Source organism: Lepidochelys kempii, chromosome 1 (assembly GCF_965140265.1).
Source record: "Lepidochelys kempii isolate rLepKem1 chromosome 1, rLepKem1.hap2, whole genome shotgun sequence".
NCBI lineage: Eukaryota > Metazoa > Chordata > Testudines > Cheloniidae > Lepidochelys > Lepidochelys kempii.
In genome coordinates this window covers 77,350,600-77,373,515 of record NC_133256.1, presented here as the reverse complement: position 1 = coordinate 77,373,515, position 22,916 = coordinate 77,350,600, and the positions used below count along the sequence as shown (strand labels likewise).

The window sequence follows — 22,916 nt, the reverse complement described above, 5'->3', positions numbered from 1 at the left end:
TGTGCCTTCAGTGATTGGAGCAAGGACTTAGATGTCAGGATTCAATTTCTCATCCTTCCAGAACCTTGGAAGGAACTCCCTAGCTGTTGTGTCTTTGTTTGCTCATTTGTAATCTACATAACCACCACCCCTATGGGATAGAATAGGGTGAGAGGATTGAGTCATTAGAGATCTTTGCATTAAGATGCTGTAAGTGTAAAAATCTACAGGGTCAGCTCTATTGTAGTTGGTGTTCCTTCCGGAAAGTACTGGTTTTCTTGAACAGAAAGAAGCACAGAAAATGGGTCTAACCCATTAGTTGCATGTACACATTTGTTTATATATTTTTAAAAGGTGACTAAGCCTCTCCTTCAATAGGAAAAGATCCTGAAATGGAGAGAAGATGGTGGATAACAGTATATACCTTTCACATAAAGTTGACAGAGCTGCAGAACAGATGTAAATAAAATAATAGCACCATAAAGCTAGCTCTTATCACTTCATATGTACTATTTCAATTGTAGTGGTGCCCAAGAAGTGCTAGGTACTTTCCAAGCAGAAAATGATGGTCCTTGCAATGAAGGACACACAGTGTTGCCTCTAAGAATTCTATTATTTGAAAATCAATATGCAAAGTCACTGGTAAGGAGCTATACAGAGAACACTCACGCATATTCATTTTAGGCACTTGGTTTTATTTTATTTTTCAAAAAATTGTCTTTATATATAAACCATTTCATTCTCTCTCAAAACATCCTACAACTATACAGCTGTTTGCTCCATCATTTGCATAGGAAATACCACAAATACAAAAATAAGGGGGAGCGGGGAGTAGGTAAAAAGAAGCAAAACAGTAACCAATTTATGCATGTGTTTCCATGTATAAACATTTGAAGCCTTACAAAATTATTTACATCATTTGTCAACTATTTACAATTAAGAGCAATGTTTCTAACTATAACAAAAACTATAATTTATCAAGTGTATGTAAAATGGTCTTAAAAAATGTCTACCATATACCACAAAATAAATAAAAAAGACAAACAATAGTTTTAACAAAGCTATGTTTTCCTTTGAGACCCTTTTTTGGCTTTTTGATTGTTTATTCCACCTATTGGTTGACAGCATGAAATCACAGCTTGTGAATTGTGTATGTGTATTAGTTGTTTCCTTTATGTTGTAGATATTTTGGCCAAGTCCTAGGAAGTGTAACCTCATTTTTTGGCCCTTCATTTCCTATTTCCAGACCAAACACTGTGGACTAAATTCACTGTTGGCATAAAAGAGTAGAACTCCTTTGATTTCAGTTGCATCTATTTATGTCAGCAGTGACTTTTGTCTGGTGTGTGTCAATGTTAACAGTGGATTAACTAAACTGCACTGTAATTTTAAATAAAAATTACTATATCCTTTACCTTCTGGTAAATTACATGCAACATCCACATGAAACTAGATCATACTAGTGCTAAACCAGATTAACATGTCAGTCTATGAAAATTGCATCCTAAATCCTTCTTTTTAAAGCGATACTAAGTTTAGCTTTAGTAAGAGGTTTAACATTCTGTATATTGTAACTATCCTCATTATTTAAGCTTCCAACATTTGCAGTTCATTCTAAATGTTTTGCCCTTTTAAGCATTTTGAAAACTCAATTGTGTTTTGAATATTCAGTGCACAACATTTATGTTAACAGGTACAAAATGTCCAAATGGCTAGTTCACTTTTCTTCAGAAAATAAAACTAAGTTGGTAATGTTTTGAGAGGTATTTAAATAAATTTAATTGAAAATGTGCCATATTATCAAATGTACAATGTCTGAATTTTCAGATGATTTCTAGAAAACTTTTGTAATAAACCTTAAAAGCTGATTTGCATATTTACAAAATCGTTGTCATAGCAAACATGCAACATACTGAACAAACTTTTTGTTCTATGGCTGTTTATAAGTTTTCTATATATTTTATCTCCATAGAAAGACAACATTTAAAAAAACCACACAAGTACTAAATATGTCCAGTAAAAACCTGACAGACCAATTCATGGCTTGTCCTCTGTGTTCATTCATCTATGCCCTTCCATTAATTCATTTACTAAACATTGCCACAGTAATGATAGTGCTTTGGTCAAAACACCGTAAGAAAAAAAAATCTATAATGATGCAATGTGCTGAGACATAATACTTGAGATGAAACCTGCTGACTAAAGTCATATACATGATCAGAGCAAACAAAATAAATGACTGAACACTCTGGTACTGTGGTATAGTGTCTTCCCTGTTTCCTCATAAATATACAAAATATACATTTCCAGTTTCTTTGGAGACTTTATGGATAGTCCATAGTCAAAAACTAAAATTAATTCTAACCACATGTTGAGAGTCACTTGGAAATTGCATAGATACAGACAGCCTCCACGTCGAACCCAGTGTTTAGTTCTGATGTCTCTTCATGTGCAGAGCCAGGTGGTCAGACCGAGAGAAACTACGATTGCACACAGCGCACTGGAAAGGTTTGGCCCCGGTGTGCTTCCTGTAGTGGCGTGTCAACTCATCGGAGCGAGCAAATCTCCAGTCGCAGCCATCCCATGTGCATTTGTATGGCTTTTCCCCTGAAACATTGGGAACACACAGAAACAGATGGTTAGTTGTGACTCTGCAGAAGAAAAACAATTAACGAGAACTCATTCTAAACGCCAATAGTTTGCACTTTAAAGGGGCTGGGGGAGTGCTCATAGTTCCTGATTCACAGCTATACTGAATACTTGCAAGTTAATCTTTGCTACAAGTTCACAGAATTTTGTTCTTGAAATTTCTTGTTCTTGATGCCACTGCAGAGACCTGTAAACAAACTAAATTATTTACCTAAATTACAAAAAGTAAAAAATATACACCTAGAAAATTACTACATGGAATTGAAAAAATTATACTCTTGCCCCTCCCCCCCATGAGAGGCGGTAGAGAGCATGATACTATAATCTGCTCCGATTTAATATACAAATTATTAAAAAGTTACAAGACTCATACATTAAATATATTTTTAAGATCTAGTTTAAATGGGGAGAAAGATTATTTATAATATAGAGGTTTAAGAGCTTCCGATATGTAAGTAAAACTAGAATTGGTTATGCAGTATGTAACTGTAGCAAGGTGCTGGTGCAAAAGCACCTAATTAGCCCCTGCTCAGTCAGCTCCAATCAGGAAAAACAGATTGGGGCTGATGGAGAAGGCCTGATGCTGGCCTGAGGATTGGCAACACTTGCTGGCCTGACAAGCCAAGGGCTATAAAGGCTGGGAGGGAGCAGGAAGGGAGGACTCCTAGCTGAAGGCTGACTCTGCCTGTAAAAGGAGGTTAAATAATCCTGTAAATCTTGTAAACAGACACTGGTGGTGGGATAACTGTAGGTAAATAAAGACATGGGTGTTGCACAACCCTGAAGCCTCTCCGAGCCTTATTGGGGGCAGCAAGCGGGTCCCAGGAAGAGGGGCGGGTCATGGACCCTGTTAAAGTAACAAATACAACAGGGATAATATTTTCTAAAATAAAAAAAAAGTCAACTAATAACTGCAATAAAATCTTGTGGCCTTCTGGCTCAGGACAGCTGTATATAGAGGAAAAATATCTAAAAGACTCAGGCCCAAGTTTTCAAAATTGGATGTCTAGAATTAGGTGCTTACACAGCCAGATTTTTCAGAGGTGCCAAGCCCCTGCTACTTCTATTAACTTACATGGATGTGGAGAGTGCACAGCATCTCTGGGAAAAAAAAAAAAAAAAAATCTGACCACATTTATAGAAGCGCTTAATATAGATTGAAATGCCCAGCTTCAGGCAGCTAGATTTGAACATGTTGACCAAAATACCTCAAGTATTTGCATTAATCCATTTCAGGATTGAAAATGGGACATTTTTCAGCACACCTATAATTTGTAGTTATGTTTGTTGAAATACTGGGGAAATACCAAGTCAGAAACTTAAGGTGATTTCTCTCTACAACAGGGAACCAGTTAAACAACAAAACATTTATCTGCTTTGCAACTGTCATGTATGTGATGTCACTCTAAAAAGACAACATATTTTTGATATAAACGGAGAGCTAGGATTGCCTATTTATAGGATCACTGCTAGAGTGATATACACTGAACTACTCTACATTCATATCAAAGTGTCTTTAGATTAGGGCTCTCGAATTCTACTTTTTTAAAAAAGTGTTACAAGTAACCCACATGTTAACAGAGAGAGAAGGTGGAATTTATTAAAACACTCAGCTTTGACTTAACTGTGCTCCCATTGAAGTGAATGGTAAAAGCTCCATTGACAAATGGGAGCAGAGTTAGGCCAGTGCCAAGTGGTTTGGAAAATCCCATCCAGAGTATGTTGTGCATCACCTTCCTCCTAGTTTTGATCACATGGACCTTCCCCACTCCTGTTCACATCCAATAACAATCCTCACAAACCAACTACAGCTACTTGGAAAGTATTTTAATGTAGGTTTAGCAGGTGGAAACAAGTAAGAAAGCCAGCACCATGTGACCAGACAGCTTGTTTTGCACTATCAACAGCCCAGAGAACACTGAGAGAACCCCCATGTCAGAAGATTAAGCAATTCAGCAAAAATTAAGGTTCTATTGTTTGACCGCAGAAGAGCTAAATCCCTTTTAAAACAATCATAAAATCCATCCTGCTTGTAGAGTTTGATGCCTTTTATGTTCAACTAAACTCTTCACCTACTGCAAAAGGAGAGACTACCCCCATCTTTATGAATGGGAAGTAACTCCACATTGGCAGCACATTCACACTGAACAGAACCTACACCAAAAAAACCAAACAGAAAAACCAGCAATTTCTTAGTGCGTGAGATAACCAAGATTTATTGATATCACTATCATCCTTGAAGTGTATCATTCTTTAAAAGAAGCACACTTGGCGCCTGTAGATCAGGCCCTAACTTTTGTCTGTGCCAGTGGGTGCTCGCGCCCTGCCCCCTCCCGCACCTCAATTCCACCCCTATTGGATCCCTGCCCAAATCCCAGCCCTGGGTCTACCTCCTCCCCCAAGCACATGGCTTTGCCCCCCTCCTCCCCCCCCCAGGCTTCCCATGCAAAACAGCTGTTTCACAGCACAAGCGCTAGGAGGGAGGGGGGAGAAGCAGGACCCAGCGGCACACTCAGGGAGGAGGTGGAGTAGAGGTAGAGGTGAGCTGGGGCAGAGCTGCTGGTGGGTGCAGAGCCTCCACCAATTTTTCCCCTTGGGTGCGCCAGCCCTTGAGCACCCACAGGGTTAGCACCTATGGCCTGATTCAGCTCCTAGGAATCTAATGAGATTCTTTCCATTGATGTCCATTCCATTCCAATGGAAGATGGTTTAGGCTGCAACCAGTTATAGCTCAGTATTTGCTCTGTATGACTGTGACCAATGAGCACGGTAAGGCATCATTTGTGATTGTACCTCTGTCCCAGAGAAGACATACTGTAGATTAAAATAAAATAATATTGTCTAAACCTGACAAGTGAAGCACTACCATTACCAGAAAAGCCAGTTGACTTAATGTATTAGAATCCCAGAGGTATAATGGCTGGAGTCCACTACAGCACCTTTTGCAGTACAGTAATCATCCTTCCAATATCTACACTGGGTCTTCCTATAACTTGCTCCATGGTTATTAATGCAATCTTTAGAACATTGCAGAGGACATGGACACAGAAGAGGCCACTTGTAGGTCTGCTTTGTGGTAAAACAGAAACATAAGCATACCTCTTTTGTGGAGCTCAACAGATGTGCTTTCTTTCAGAATGACATTATTAAGCTTTTTGTGATCTGACTTCAGACTTTTTAAACAGATGTTTTATTTTGCTTATGACTAGATTTTAAAAAATAAAATAGCAACCTAGATAGTGTGGCTGTCTAGTAGATACATGTATTCTTTTAATATAGTCTTGTATTAAAGGCTGCCTTCTTGTACTCAGCACTTCAGTTTTCCCAGCCTTGCCCCATAGATAGCAGCAGAGTGGGAGACATCTCATTGGGAAGGACCCATCATTTGAGGATTTTTTTTTTTTTAAAGAGTTAGTTTTGTTTTGGGAGTGGGATGGGGCTGATTTGGGGGAAAAAAGGGGGGAGGAGTGTTCTACTAACTGGAAGGGAGGCAGTGGATATCTACATAGACTGGGGGTCCGGTGAGGGGGTGAAAGAGAGACAAAAATTTCTCCACTGTTCCTAAATTTGATGTTTATATCAAAAGTCACTTCTGTTTTCAGTTCAGTTTTAAGAGCTATGTTACTTGCCACTTGGTGGTAAAATAAGTTCAGAAGGACCCCACCAGTTGGAAGAGATTTAAGAGGTAGCTCTATACCCTGCTAGAAAAACAGAAGAGAAATTTTTGATTTAAAGAAAAATTCCTGTTTCTTTCACCTCAATCAGATTTGACCCTTTGGCCAGTCTCCCCCCCAGTTTTCCCTCCACTGAAATGTCAACAATATTTTTCATTAAAATTTCAATAATGTCAACAAGCTGTAGTTCCCAGCAGGCAAAGTGGGTTTGGTTTTAAAAGTGGCCACGATTTACAATGCTGCTGCTATTCCTGCAGAGGTGGGGTGGAGTATCAGGAGTTTTATGCATGCCTGCACTGCAGCACACTGAACACATCTGCAAAACCGCTTGTGTAGCTAGTGTCTACTGTGCATACCACCAAAGCCAAACCCACATGTATTGCTGGTGGGATGAAATAGTAGTATGCAGTCTTGTAGTGCATAAATTACCGATATTCTGGACAGCAGTAATTTATGTGGCCTTGTTGGGCATAAATTACTAAATATCCCTGTGAAATCCTGATTCCATTGACGTCAACAGCAAAAAACAAAAAACCCACACACCTCTCATTGACTTCAGCGGGTCTTGGATTTCACCTCAGATTTCCAGGGGAACATCAGCTGTTCCCAGTGCCTACCCTCATTGCTGCTGGTTATGTCATCTTATGTCACAAGACTGTGGGAAGATTCATAACATGGCAGGTTATGGCGATGGCAGCCTAGAGAGCTATGTGCTGCTGCTCCTCCCCATGCTGTCATAGCCCCACCCTGGCTTCTCCAGACTTGAGCTGTGAAGAATTTCATTGAGGGTATGCATGAAGGGGACTGAGTAAGTGTAACCCACACCTCCTGGCTGTGGTGTTGCACTTTATCTAGTGGCACCAAGACCACTTAGAGAGATAAAAGGAGTCTGCCCTACAGCCTTACCTAACAGCCAGTTGGTCTTTAGCTCATGCTGTAGAGGCTCATGCACTAAGGTCCCTGGTTCGATCCTGTCTGCCAATGACCAGGGTCTGTCGGCATTTCACAAGCACCTCACAGAGTTTGTTTTGAACACTACTACTTTTATGTACTAGAAATTAAAGCCATAACACTGCCCTTCACCCCTACTATGGCTAGCAGTGTGGGAACTGAGAACTAGAAGATGTATTTTTAGCTCCAGTATAAAGACCCAGCTTATTCTGGAGAAATCTAAGAGGTGAAATACTGAAAAAAAAAATAATAATAATCTATGTTTGTGATGCTAGTTTCTGTTGGAAAGTTCTTGAAGTGAATCAATTTGAAATGTTTTTCTTTTGGGTGTGGGGAGGGAGAGGCAAGTGAAGACAGAGCTTAAAAACTTGTTTAAAAAGGAGAGCAAAAGAACAACTAGCCCTGGTACTGTTTCATCCTTCCCAACCCATACACACGTTTGTCATATTTAGTGGGAAGAATTATTTAAGTGCCTGTGGCAAGGGGAAAAAAAGATTCCTCAAGTTACACATTTTTTAAAAAGTCATTCTGGTTCTTTGCTATACTGAATTTAAACAAAAAAAATAAGCCAAGGAACATTCAATGCTTTATCCACTATTTTCATTAGCTACATAGTAATGCAAGTTTTGTTTACTTTAACAATTGTGTGCAATACAGTAGCTGTACAGTTTCAGAAATATTTGGTTTCCTCAAGTAGTTTAGAACTTCTATAGGATGGTAAACCAAGAACGCCATTGGTCATCAAATACTAATGTACTATAGTTCAGTTACTGGAACATGATCACTTTATCAAACAAATATTTCACTGTAAAAGCAAAAAAACAGCTAACTCCTCCACTTCAGGGGAGCTTCCATGGGATTTGTTAAAATGTCAACACTGTTCAAGTAAAACACCATGGAGGAAGCTGGTACCGACTTCTAGCCAAATAGCACACTCCAGGCCTTTCTTCCAAAGCCAGAAATATTATACACAGCTCTTCTGGGAAGCAGAACTGCTTTCTGTTGAATTATGTTTCAACAGGATAGAGGTTTCATACATTTAATTGGATTTTTGCATCATCTCTTTCCAGTATCACTGATTTTAAGTATTTTGTTAGGCATCCACATCACAAAATGTATTTTAAGTTCCTCAACTGTTAAATATGTATCCATTCTCTAGCAAAAAAGATTGTCTGGGACGTGAAACAACCTTGCACTTTAGTGTAAGTGTTTAAAAAACTTTGTTGAACATTAAACTAGTTTTGCTAAGTGCTTTCTCCTAAAGCAATTCCAGTGATAAGGAAAATGTAACTTGAAAACTTTCTTGTAACTCACTTGTCTTTAAAGCAAATATTAATGGTGTAAAGGTTAGAGAGATGTCAAAAGGAGGCTTTGATGTCCATAGGAGGCATGCTACTGAGTATGCAAGCCTTCTCTGTTACTTCACACACCCCTCCCCCATTGCCCAAGTGATTCCCAAACTTTGGCCAACAAAGCCCTTGCTGGTCACTGCAAGAGAGCAGTCTGGTCACATGGAGGTGGCCCTCCTTAATTTAAAAGGCTAAATCACATTAAAATAAAACTAAAAATACATTGAATATCATCCTAATACTACTTCTCTACGTAAGCAACTGCTGTAGATGCCAACTCTACGTTATTCAGTCACCAGTGGGAGAGGAGAAGCCCTGCTCTATTAAAATCGTCAGCAAAAACACCATTTTAAAAAAAACACCAAATAATTAATGAATTTCCCATTGACAATACAAGAAAATATGCTTCTGTTTAAAAAAAACAATAAATAAGTGACTATTTAATCAAAGAGTTATTTATATAGCTGGGTTTATCTTTAAAAAAAGAAGCTAAAAATTACAGGGCAAGTTTTTCACTGTGCTTACAGTCAGGCAACTAAATTCATATTTTCCCAAGACACTGAGCATTCAATAACTCCCACTAGTTTCCACTTGAACTGTGGACACCGAGTAGAGTTGGGTGGAAAACGGTTCTCGTCTCACACATATTTGACAGTTAGAACATTTTCTTATCCACCGTGAATTGGGATGAAAAGTCAAAATCATTCATAAATAGAAAACGAATTCCCTTTCTCCACCTGAAAACCCAGTTCAGGTCAATTGAAACATTTTGTTTTGATGATTTAAAAACATTCCATTTCAAAATGTTGACTTTTAAAAAAAAATCCTTTTAAACTTTTCAAATTAGTTTAAGTTTCCAAACAAAGTCATTTCAAACTGGAAAATTGGAAATTTTCTTATAGAAAATGTCAATGTTTTGTTTTTGACAATTTCAATTCTCTCCTCCTCCTCTCCCCCCCCCCCCAAAACATTTTTTCAAGTTGGGAAATCCAACCAGATCCTGTTTTTCAAACAGTTTTGGTTTCAACAAATGAGCATTTCCTCGACAAAAATCAAAAAGTTCCCAACCAGTTCTAGTGCAGAGTACCTTAGGGGAAGAAAATAAAATTAAACACACCACACACACCAAACCATACAGCTTAATTTTAAGTAAGCACGTTTGAAAATTTTGGCCATAGCCTGCAAGTGTACATGAAGTAAGACTACTGAGGGAGGAGGGTCTGAAATGTTACCCCACTGTCCTGTGTTTTGTTGCATGCAGAGCACAAAATGTGTTATAAGCAATTTACCACCACATGTTTGGAACAGCCACATTATGAGTGAATTATACTGGTCAAAGGATTGTCCATTATTTATATTTGACAATTCCGAAAAGTGTGGTAGGTGCCTCACAGTACAGATGAGAGGACATAAAGGTGAAATCCTGACCCCATTAAAGACTCCCAGTGACTTCGAAAAAGGCCAGAACTTCATCCTGGGTCCTACTCCAAGCTAGTTTCAGACAAGACAGAATGGTGGGGGAGGGGACAATGGATAAACAATATAGTAAGCATGTTCAAGGAAAAACAGCAGTAAAACAATAAAATGACCTAGTTACTCATTAATTTTAAGAGAAACTAGATTGTGTGTTTTAGAACTTTTCTAGGATTCTAGTTTTCATATCCTTCCACCTCTAGAGCCAGTTTGCTTTAGTTACCAGATACGTTGAGGCCTTGACAGAAAGATTAGAACTAATCTTTTTCAAGTTCACCCGAAATAGCTTTTCTGTATAATATGGTGTAATGATTTTAAGCCTTCCTCTCTGACTGGACTAGAAGTAGTTGCTGGTGTATTTGTCTCTACCCCAGCTCTCCTATGGAATATAGCAGGTTTCCAGCCATGACAATTTACCAGATACAAAACATACACACACACTTTTAAGTTTCCTTTTAATGTGCAGTATAACACTACTTGAAAGGTGCTAATCAAATAAATACAATATTTTAGAACCATATGACAGGAAGCATTACTCTTGCTGACGGGGGAGGAAGATCCAATTACTGGTTAATTAACCAATATTTTGATTTCCTTCTATCACAAAATGTGTAGAGACAAGAAAAAAGTTAGTATTAGGTAACTGAAGAAGGTGGATATGCACAAAAACGTTATTCTCTTTGTGACTACAGACATAGAGAAGACATTATCTCCTCATCAACGAATAAACATTCAGAATTCCCCAATGCTCTGAAGCACTCTTATTTTGTTAAGTGTTGTCTCATTCAGCTCTAGGATTACTGAGGAATCTTGACTGACTTGTGAAGTTGTTTATTTTCTCTCCGGTATAACGTTCTGTTTTAGCAGAGGTGGTCTCGCCTCAAGAATATATGCAAACAAAAGGCAGAGAATGCTAATTTTTAAAAAGTGGATTTATAATAATCCATGCCATCTGCTATGTGTGTGTATTTACATGTCATATGGGAGAAGAGGGTTTCCTCATGCATGGTATGGTTGCCAGAACTGCTTTGGAGTTTTCACACCTACAGCTCTGGCACTTGTAGGGTAAGAGGTTTCCCCTTAATGGAATGTAATAAGTTTATACTATGATCCTTAAGATCGCCACCAACTATCTGTATATAAAAAATTACCAAAACAGTAAGTTAAAGCCTTCTTTAACTGAAGGCTAAGTACTGTATACTTGCCAAATGAAAGGTTTTAATGTGTCTTTAATCAGAGTTGTTAGAGATCACTGAATATAAATAATGCAGCCTGACAGGACAGGAATGCTGCTACCAAGATACTCAGACTAAACTAGGACATTACTTAAATGTTTCTAATCTTTCACCAATGGGAGGTTCATGTCAGCTAGTAAACAACCAACAACATTCACCCCAGAATATATTCTGTGGAACTAGAGGAGATTCAATTGTCCAAGTCAAGCTCAGACAATTACAATATGGAATGTCTAATCAAATAATGGAAAGTTTTAATCACTGGCAATTGCTGTGAATCTTCAACTGTATTAGCATGTGTTGGTCAGCCTCAAAATGAACTATATTTAAAGCCAGTCTCTTAGGTCAACAGTTGCCTTATCAGGAATCAAATATCCTGGAAATGAAGTTTAATCCTCTCAGGGAGCAATTGACAGAAAGTTTTTAAGCTTTCATGCTTAGAGAGACTTTCTAGGCTTTTAATCAAGAAGAGAAATTGTTGGACTAAAAAAAAAAAAAAAATCTAAAAATCTAACATGACTGCTCTTCACCTGACACCTACTTGAATTAATTTTTTATAAAATTGTACCTGGACAGTGGGAGCTTTATTACAGTGTTCTGAGTCAGTCATATCAGAGAGTCAAGCCTATGTTGGTAAGACTTTGCTTTAAAAAAGTGCACAATATGGTAAAACATATTTCACTAAAGCCATAATTGGAGATAAAGAACCAAATCAATTAACCCTCATGGCCTACAGTCATTCATGAAGAGTTTGAAAGACATGTTACTTTCCCCAAAACACTGGTTTTTTACAGGATGGTGATGCTTTTCCATTTCTCCCACAAGTAACTAATGGATTTATGCAAAACTCAAATAAAAGATACCAATTACTCTCCACTACTGCCTAACTGCTCTTTTGAGCAAGTTATTTCTGCCTAAACATCTGCTGATCAGTTTGTCCACAGTATTTTAACTTTGCTCCACTTTTCATTATTCTAGTCTATTAATGACAATGGTTTACATAAATCAACTTTAAAGTGTTATCTCTAACAGGGAAAAACCAAAAATCTTTCCCTGAAGAGTATATGAATAAAAATGAAACCCTTTTACTGCCATTTCCAAGAGGCAGGCCCCAAAAGATCTCCATGATAAGAATTACCATATTTCACACATTTTAAGTAATTTTCTTTGAAAAACTAAAGTGCTGATAATTACAAGAGTCAAGCACATAAGGAGTATTAATGACTGAGATTAGCCTCTTCTGCTCTGTGGCTCGAGTGCATCTAGGGTGCTACTTTCCAAGATGTTACAAATGAAGTCAGCATATTGGTAGGACAGCACTGTGGGTTAAGGCACAAAAGATTTGGGATCAATTCCAAACTCAGACTTCTTGTGTGACCTTGGGCTTGTCACCCTTTTGCTCTGTGCCTTAATTTCCCATCTGTAAAGTGTGGGCAATACCACTTCCCTACCTCACAAGGATGCTGTGAAACGTAATATTTCCTGTTAGGTGCTTCATAACTAGGGTGATCAGGGCCATACAAGTCACTTCTGGGGAAGGAGCCAGCACCTAGTCCTCCTACCTCTCCTGCATTCTCCATTGTCTTTGTTTCTAAGATCAAGCCAAGCAAGCTGAATGCTTACCATAATGCTCACTCTGTTTTGGAAGGTTGAACCTCATAAGCCCCTTTCCCTTGAGTGGTGAGAAGGAAAAAAGAAAAATTCCCAACTACTGCTGGGCTCCCTCTTACTAGCCTTCTCTGTGAAGAAATCCTTGACCTGCCTAAGCTGAAGTGGAGGAAAAACAAAACTGGCCCCTCTAATAAGAAGGCAGTAAAGCCACTGGCAGTTGTGACCCTCTTGTCAGACTTCTTGCCTTTCCCCAGATACATTTACAAAAAGGACTGCAGGAGAGCTGGGCATGTTTTGCAGAGGGAGAGATATAGATAAGATAGAAAAGGATACTTGGGAAAGGAGGAAGAGAAAGAAATAGGAAAGGTGGGGGTGGAGGGAAGAGAATAATCACTAAACATTAAAGTAAGATTAAAATGATGAAAAAGAAAAAACCAGAATCGAAGGGGGAAAATGGAGTGAAGCAGGGAAAAGGCAAAGAGACTCAAAAGTAATTGAAATTAATATCAAAATATTAACAAGTGACTGACTGTCACATATGCACATTTTGGACTAAATGTACACCTCCAAAAAAATCAATCACACAATTTCCCCACAGTTCAACAGCACCTTTCATGCGCACATGTAGTTTATAAACAGTACCAGGTAAAATATACACAGACATGTATAGGTCTGGTAAATTGAAGATATAAATTCCTATGGGCTGCTCAAAGCCTGTTGTCCACCACTGGTTCTGACTATGACTGACCATCAGTCCAATTTTGGATCTACTGACATGAAGCCATATATTAAAAAGCAAGCTTAACATCTTGAGGCATTGAATAAGTTAACAGTTGTCCCAAGCCAATATAAGCATTTGACATAACTAGCGATGTTGAAGTATTTTGACTTAATCTCATTTAAGGAAATGCCATTTCTCTTGCGGTATCTAGGCTTTCACTTCCCATCACCACATACAAGCTAGATCTATAGATAGAGAGATGAAATAGTTTCTAACATTAACTGCAAAACTATTAATGGAAAACCCAACATGTGATCAGAGAACATGCCTGTACAAAGACTATGTACAGAAAACCAATATGCAGCTGAAAAAACATCCTCAGTGTGTACCCTGAGGTGTACAAAACAGTGACAGCGTTTCCTCTAAATAGAAGAGAATACATCTCTGAAACGTGCAGCTGCTCACAGAAATGAAGCACTGGAGTCTACAGGTGAGAACTCAGATTTCAGTTTTTAAAAAGACAAGCATATCAGTACAACCTGGAGGGGGGGGGGATAAAAAAAAGAGGGTGGGGAAACACGGTAGAGTTGTTAATGGGGGAGCTGTTGACGTATGTTCAAGCAACATGAAAGAAAGTTAATAGAGTGTATTTATAATGCACAATTATCTGCTTTTCTTTGACATTTGACAAGTTTTTCAAGTTGGGCACATACCTTAAGGCACTAGCATGAACAACTAATTTTACTATAGTGTAGCCTATAATACAGGTGTTTTAAAAAAAAAACATGCTTTATATGCTGGTTGCACAATACAAGTTATGGAACTAAACTTGTCTTATGACTAATAGGTCAATGTATTTTAGAAGAAAAATCCCTATTATAAAGAGGTTGAAGAAACCTCTCTATACTGAAAGATGCTCCTGTATGTATTCTAGCACATACTTGTTTTAAATCAGCTAATGATGGAGGATCAAATGCTAATCCATTCTAGTAAAATAATGCACTGAAGTGCTTTTAAGATGTTACCTAAGAGAACTTGACACCTGATCCAAAATCGTTCAGAGAAGGATACAAAAATACATTCTGTACCTTTGTAACTTGGCAACAACAGCTTGTTTGCCTGTGTTCAATTCTGAGGCTACCAGCTTATCACCAGTTAGAATTCCCTCCATAATTTTAAAACAACTGAAATAACTAGCCTGAGAGAGAGATGCCGGTTTCAGGAACTACAACAAACACAGTAACTTGATTATTTTGGAATACAATTGTCACCTAAAGGATTAAAGGTTTTTGTGTTTTTTTTGTTTTTTAAATGAAAACAGGTCCCTGGAACAACTCCATTAAAATGAAGGGAGCTTTACCTTCTTAAGCCAGGGCTGGATTTGACCTACCCTTTTTTAAGAAGAAAAATATAAGGGGGGGGGGGAGAGAAGACACTAAACTCTCAGCCATTTCTTATGACCTCATAAACGAGACTTATGAACCTGCCAATTAGTTCATATTTGAATGAGGAAACAGACTATGGCTCACATTCGTCTTTCAGAAATAAGATTTCCCTTAAATTTGTTCTCAAAGAATGTCTACTAAACTCATTGAAAGCCATTCAGGAGGGAGACACTCCTAAATAAATACCGTGAAAGGCTGAGATTTTCCAATACAAAGGAAAGGCATAAGGTCTGTTTTGACTTTTAATGGCAGACAAACTTTGCTGCAGGCACTTTTGAATTTTAAAATGACAGATTGCTGAAGAGGGTGGAGACTGTTTGGGAAGAGAGAGATTGCAGCCAATTTAAAAGGTATCGTCAAGAAACTAAGAATAAAGAGAAAACAACTTCAGTGGTCCATGATTACTAAAGAACGGGTTTAGCCAGATAAACAGGTCTGCTACACCCCTAAGGGATTTGAAAGAATATCACACAAAACTTTATTAAACTGGATTAGGTGAGACTCACCTATTAAATTTAAACTTTGAAGGTAATTACTCCATAAAAGTACAGGTATTTTTAAGATTAAAAGAGGAAAGTTTAATAGCACTGCATAAATCCAATTGGTTTAAGGGTGCGCACAAAGTAAGGGTGGAATTTATACAGACAAACTCAAACGCGTAGACAAATTAAGCGCAACGGGTCTGATATTTCCCTTTTGAAGTCAAAGGCAAAATTCCCTTGACTTCTGAGAGAACTGGGCACCTAGTAGATCTCCATGGACTTCCCTGAGGTTATGGCCACTTTTACCAAGGCAGAATTTAGCCCTTAATCTTTCAGTTCATTAATTTATACAGCACTGGAAATGTTAAATGGTGTGCTTGTGTTCAGACACTTTAACTTTGCACACAAGGATGTTTAATTTAAAAACCTTGGATTTTCAAATGGATATTGAGAAAGTGTCAGACTTATTCATACTCTACAATAAAAGGTAGGTAACAGGAAATGGACTAACATGTTTGTACATTAACTCTGGATAATTTATCCCTTCATTCCCCTCCCTAGAAGACCCTTTGTATTAAAGGCTTACTTAAATTCACTAGATTTTATCTGAAGCAGCATTCTTGTTTCTATGAATAGATCAGCTTCCCTGACCTTTGTACACTTAGCCACACTGCTGAGGTCAAATGTCTACAGGTAAAAAAGGTGGAAAGCAACATTAACCTTACTCATCCATAGCAATAGGTATTAATGATCACAACTTTGGTAAATTCTTGTACATAAACAGAAGTATGTTAATTTTAGAATTCTTAATAATCAATACTATTTAAAGATATGAAAATAATTACACATACTTCTGAAAATTTTAAGAGTGATTTTCATTTTTACAAATAACTTGATAAAATTACATTTTAAGTTTTATTTTTTGGTCTGTTCCAAGAGTCACAGCATAATGACAAGTTACACATTTTCCATCTAATGTTGGTTTAAAAGTAACAGGGCAGTGGCACCCATTCTTTCCTTACTAAATAATCTGTAAAGTAAGATGAACGTTGCATTCTATTATATTAGTCACGTTTATATCCTCATTAAAAAAATTAAATTACTCTCATTAAGCTAGCTGGTAATGAGTGATTATATGTATCACAAAATGATTGTAACAATATTCTTGTTTAGTCTATTGCTAGTGGAGAGCACTGACCTTTGCAAAGTTGCTTTTTATTTTTACTGTCGCTGTAATAGAGATAACTACTCCATTTATGAAAACTGGATTTCCATAGTAACATTTAGCCTGGAGATATTTACAGTAATCCAACAATCCACTCATAGTAACTGTTGAATACAAGGCCTTTTTCCATAGAGATGAAATACATTTTGTTAGATCATTGCTCATGTTAAGTTTTGTTTTGACTTTTGCTTTTAAACTAAGATGAAAGAAACCATGTCATTCACACAGTACAAATTTAATGTTGACAGGCCTACTACAGTAAGGCTTTTGCTTTAAGTAGAACCATAAGTTACTCTGATTTGAGGATCATGCGTCCATGTGTAAGTATTTCATATTGGAGTACAGATACCGCAACTAGATTTAAAGAAGATAGTGGCTTCTTTAGCCTAGGTTTCTTTGAAAAACTTTGTAATTTACATTTCAAAAGGTTCAGCTAAACTGCAAAAACAATTTTGTAACCAAGTTCCCTGCACAAGAATTATCCCAACCTGTTAAACAGTTCTCTTGTGATGTCAGACTTGGTTTAAAAACCACCACACATGCATCTAAACTGAGCTATGGTTTGGACAGAACGGTAGCAATCTCTTTCCAATATGTGTTTGTAACACCCATCCATGTCAAGTAGAGAACCCTTAGTTCACACTGGAGTCAGTGAACCAAAATTCACTCCTCAGTTTATACCTATGCGGGTCCATTACCTGAGATTGCATGCATGTAGTTTCAGACAGGATTCGGTCTACGATATGACTATATAGGTTGAACACCTCAACGCGGCTTTTAATTTTCTTACCACTTTAGTAACTCTTCACCAAGAAATAAAAATGAGATAAGTTTGTATTTTTTTTAAAAAGAAAAGTATTTGGTTTTTAAACATGCACATTTAATGCTGGAGAAAGAGCAAATGGAGAAGAATTTTGGAGCTCTACTGAAATCTAAGGAGAAAAATCTAAAAAAAAAAATAGTTCTGTCAGCACTAGTATTTAAAGTACTAAAGCCAAAAGAAATGAGAGCTTGTTTATTTAATTAAATAAACTGAGATAATCATATTTATTGTGCTTGATTCAAGACTTGCGGGAGAAAAAAAATCCCATATCAAAATAATTTTTCCTTTTAAAAAAGCGTTTTAGAGAAAAATTGAAGGTTTCAAAGGGAATATTTTGCTTCTTTTCAGTTCTTGAGAAACAAATAACTAAACAAAATATCTTAAGAATAAATAGGCAACTTCATTTTATTGACCAAGTTGGTCGATTTAATTGAACCTAGCCCATTCTGCAAAATCAAAGAAAGAAAAGATGACAAATCAAACACGTTTGCTTTTTTTAAAGATTCATAACCAAGGAATGAACAAGGAAAGTACATACCAGTATGAGTTCTCAGGTGAGCTTTTAAGTGGGAAGACTTTGTATAAACTTTTGTGCAGCCTAAAAGAAAAAAGTGGTTGGGGGAAAAAGAAAAAAGAAAGCACATCAGCAGGGAGACTGTAATGCTCTAGGTTTGTTGATAAAGTCACTCAGTCACATTATTCTGAAAATATTTAAACTTACTACCTTGTGGCAGTACAATCATTTGAAATTTCACATTATTTACTACAGAAAGTTCTTGTGAGGGGGTTGCTTTACATAAATCAAGAGAAAAAGCAATACTTAAGATTCTGGAATCCTTAATTACTTAGGATGTTATACAAAAGGATAGCTCCTACAATCTACATACAATTGAGAGTTCACATTTAAATTACATCTGCTACATGAAGCCACACCTGTTATTCAATGATATATGAATGTCACTGATGAACTTCATTTTTTAAAATGTTTCTAAAGGACTCTGTCTGATCTTTCCAGGGTATTACTCAATATCACTGTTATTTACCATAGTTCTACACTGATTTTTTTTTAATTCAGCATTTGTTGTACTATAACATTTACTACATTCAAGATACCATACCCTGAATTATAGTTGAAAGGAAACTAGTTTCTATTTAGCACAGTGTTGACATTTTATATTTGGGATCACATATTTCATGACTGAATGATTAACATCTGGTGCTAGATTAATCTTTTAGTCTAGCATACAAAATGGATGGACTGCAGGAGGGGTACATATTTGGGTTTTTGAGGAGAGGTTAAACAAATATAGCTGACAACTGAGGAACTGCTTACCAGGATAATCACAGTAGTGGATACGTCTCTTCTCAAGGTCCGGGTTACTCCTTCTGTTGTATCTGACTGTCTGGATGTTCTGTGAATTTATTGGCATGGCCACCGGTAAATTTGGATTTTGGATTGCCAGCTTGGAAGCTATGGTCGCAGCATAGGATGGAGGAGGGGTTAAATTTTGTAGCATTTCTGCTTGTCTATCGGGACTTCCGGGCTCTGAACTTGGGGGTGAAGGAGGGAAGTAAGTGACCTGTGGTTGAAGAAACTGATTTGGCATTGTGTATGTGCATTGGGGGATACCCTGGAATTGTTTCATTGTAGTCTGTGGAATAGCCGAGGAGAGAGTGTTAAGGCCTGCCATGGCTGATGACATGGAAACATTGTTAAGAGAGTCCATTACTGCCGCCTGCGTAGTAGAATTGGGCATATCTAAATCCGGTGAACTCAAGAGCTGATATAACTGGCCCTGCTGGGGTGTGACAGAAAGATGAATATCTGGAGTAGGAAGCTCCTGCTTGATGAAAATGTTGTTCACATCGGGAGTTTGGGGAGAGCTGAAGATGCTGGTAAACTCTGGGAGAGCCTGAGTGGGGGTGGGGGTAGGGGCAGTAGTTTCACTCTGATGACTGAAGATGGTAACTGGTTCGGTCTTGATGTGGGTTACACATGATCTCTGGGATTTGTATAGGCCAGTTCTCAGATGAGTAATGTCAGGAAGGAAGACATTCATGTTGATACTATAAGGCAACCCTTCACTGTCAGTGAAGAACTGGTCTACAACTGAGGCACTGTCTCTTCTGTATTTTTTATGTTCAGGGATGACAGGAACTGGTGGAAGCTGAGGTGCCAGATATTTCTCCATTTCACATCTTGTCTAAACACAAACAAAAAACATAATCCACATGATTTGTTACCAAACATAGACAATACGGGACATAAAGAATGAAAAAAACCAAACACCCTTATGAGTGCTCTTACTAGAATAGCTATATGAATCCCATCTCTTCCACAGGGAAAGTTTTAAATAGTCAGACTAATGAGACATAGTAAAACAACCCTGCCTTTTATAATTGATATGCTAATCAACAACTCCAAGAACAAATCACGCTGAACAAGGTTTATGCAGAACAAGAGTAATCATCTAAAATACTTTATCATCATATTTGCAATAGGATAATGTAACACAAAAATTAATTCATTCCTACAATTCCTGTACTCTACTATATCACCATTATTCTAAGAAGCGTATTGACATTCTTTTACAGGAAGTTCACACACCTCTTTGAATTGTCAACTGTAAAAGCCATGCCCTCATCTGACTATTTGAAGGGTAACAATTCAAATAATATATATTCATACTTCAGGACAGATTTAGAACTTAAAAGAAAGTTATCTACTGGAAATAAAATCCAAAAGAGGTATAAACAATACAGAACAACAAGGAGGTAGGACCATGACTTTAAGTTACTATATATTTGGTGTAAAGAGTCCTCTGGACTAGAGTATAAATTTTTTAACTTCTACAGAGTCTATAATTTGTTAAGAATATGATAAACATGTTTCTACTCATGGTCAAAATCTTAAAGATCTTTAATTCCTACAATGAAATCAGTCCCTTAGTGCAGTGGTAGTAGGGAATCCGTGGGTGGTGAAAGCCTGATACATTACGGGTACAGTCATCAGTAAAACATTTATCATGTACTCTCCAATGGGCAAATGCTACATTCCCTCATACCCTGTAAAAAGTCCAGTCATACCAAATCCGGTTAGCACCCCTAAAAACAGAAAGCAGCTGACAAACGGAAAGTCTGCTTAAAAGTGTATTTCAAGAGCCTTTCCGAAAGAAAAGCAAAACAAAAAAACAAAAACAAAAACCCCACCACACACACAAAACGCTTGTCTTTGATCTAGACCGGTCCTTAACGTGCCAGGCTACTTTTTCCAGCTCTTGTTTACAAGCCAAGGCCAGCTTGCTTTGAAGGCAGAAACATGTATTCTTTGAAAAGATATCGCTGAGCCACAAAGACTGAAATATGTCCCACTAATATTCACTGCCTTGCTTATCAATTCTCGGGAGGAGAGTTCTTCCTTAATCTTAGTTACATTGGAGATAGGGATTGAGCGACTCCGGCTGAGATCCCAGGGCAGGGCCCCCCTTATTAATACACTTTGGAAGGTGCCTCTGCAGAGGTTTGTCAAACTGCTCAGGATCTCACAGGCTTGTCTGCTCCGTTTATACAATGCTACTTGTGCCACACAAGGCAAGTCACTATAATAAACCGCACACGAAACTATTCAATGAAAGAGTCAAGGGCTGGAAATAGCCTCAAACGAAGCCCGTTCCTGAGCTAAAATCAGGTTGCGGTTGGCGCTGGCTGATTTTAGCTCTTCCAGCTGTTTGCATGTGGATCTGTTGCCAAACAGTTTTCTGGGACACGCAGAAAGTCCCGACAAGTCTAACATGACCGTGCGTGGGCGAGAGAGACAGGCGGCTGCGCTAATTCTGCTGCTGGGCAAGTGCAACGGCAGCAGCTGTAGCTTTCAACACTCTCACGGGGCGGCTCTGCCCCTGCCCCTGCCCGCTAGCTACCGCCTTGAGCGGTTTCAAAGTTCGAGTCCCGGCGCCCCGATCCGGCCACCCCTCGGTTTTTAGCAGCTTCCCGGCCGGAGGGCGGCAGCGCCCGGCCGGGTCCCCGCCCGCAGGACCGGGAGCAGAGCGGCTAGCTCACTTGGAGGCACAGCCGAGCCGGGAGGACGCGGAGCAGCCGCATCCCCACACAGGGTGGAGCTGGGGGGCAAAAGGGGACTTCGGGCTCCAGCCCCATTCCCTCCTATCCCCTCCCAGGTGGGGGCTCCCCGCTGCAGGGCGCCGCCCTGATTCCCCTGACACTGCCCCACCCAGCGAGCACTGCCCGTGCGGGCTGCGCCCGGCGTCGAGGGGCACGGCCGGGGGGGGGGGGCCCGCCCAAGTGGCTTCTCCTGCCTTACCTGCACCATCTCCTCCGCCGGCATCCTGGCCCCGCCGCCGCCCGGCTGCTGCTTCAGATCCTCCCCCGTGAACATCGCCGCCTCCCGGGCGCCCAGCACGGGCTTGAGCTGAGCGAACACCGGCTCGTCGGGCTGCTGCATGGGACCCAGGCGGGCGCTCATGGGCAGCACCCGTGTGGCCATGGCCGAGTGGGATCCCCGCGGAGCGGGCACGCAACCTCCCCCTGCTGCCGCGGCACGGGGACCAGCCTGGTGCCCTGGCGCTCGCACCCTAGCCCACAAGCCCGGCAACAACTCCCCTGCCTCCAGCGCAGCCTCCCGCCGCTCTACCTGGCCCGGGGTAGCTCTACTACTGACACATGCCCGCCTCTATTTCAGCCGACCCCACCCTGGCTAGGCACAAGGGGGCTGGCCCTGCGGGGCCGGGCGGCCTATGGGAAGCGAGCTGCCCGCCCTCTTCCCGCCTCCCTGGGGCCGGGAGCGTGTACCCCGCTCCTGACAGCCGGAGCCAGCCAGGGGGCGGGGGCCTGTGGAAACAAGGCGCTTTGCACGTTTTAGGTGTTGTGCCCGGGCTCAAAGTTAAGGTCACGGCCCTTCCCCCCCGCGGTGGGGAGGCAGCTGGCGGGGAGCTGAGAGAAGCCGGCCAGGTTATGTGGAATGACAGCCCCGCATTCCGAGCTAAGCACCTCAGGAAAACAGGTCCCCGGCGCGCACTGCAACAGGTTGATTAGTTTAACCCCCGCCCCCCGAGCGAAGTGCGCCTGGGGCTGGGGCTTACAACTGCCAGTGGATGGGTTGTGCAGACAGCACTAGTCAGCAAGAAAGAGGAAGGTTGGGGAGCAAAGTGGAAGTGGCTTTGAACAAGTGCTATGAAGCACTCAGTAAGGCCCATTTCAGACTTGAATATTATTTATAGGCTCTTTGGGAAGCATTTCTCCAGCAGACATTTTAAAATAACCATCCTCAGTACCGTTTCATCTT

General features: G+C 39.6%; 1 protein-coding gene across 1 annotated transcript; it reads right to left on the bottom strand.

Moving 5' to 3' along the window:
* Positions 1 to 668: 668 nt before the first annotated feature.
* On the bottom strand, positions 669 to 22,269 carry KLF5 (KLF transcription factor 5). The gene is made up of 4 exons (XM_073325899.1): positions 21,936 to 22,269; positions 18,951 to 19,821; positions 18,156 to 18,215; positions 669 to 2,586 (listed from the first exon to the last, which is right to left on the bottom strand). The coding sequence occupies exons 1-4, from the start codon at positions 22,116 to 22,118 to the stop codon at positions 2,408 to 2,410; spliced, it is 1,293 nt and encodes a 430-aa protein (XP_073182000.1). The 5' UTR covers positions 22,119 to 22,269; the 3' UTR covers positions 669 to 2,407.
* Positions 22,270 to 22,916: the final 647 nt, after the last annotated feature.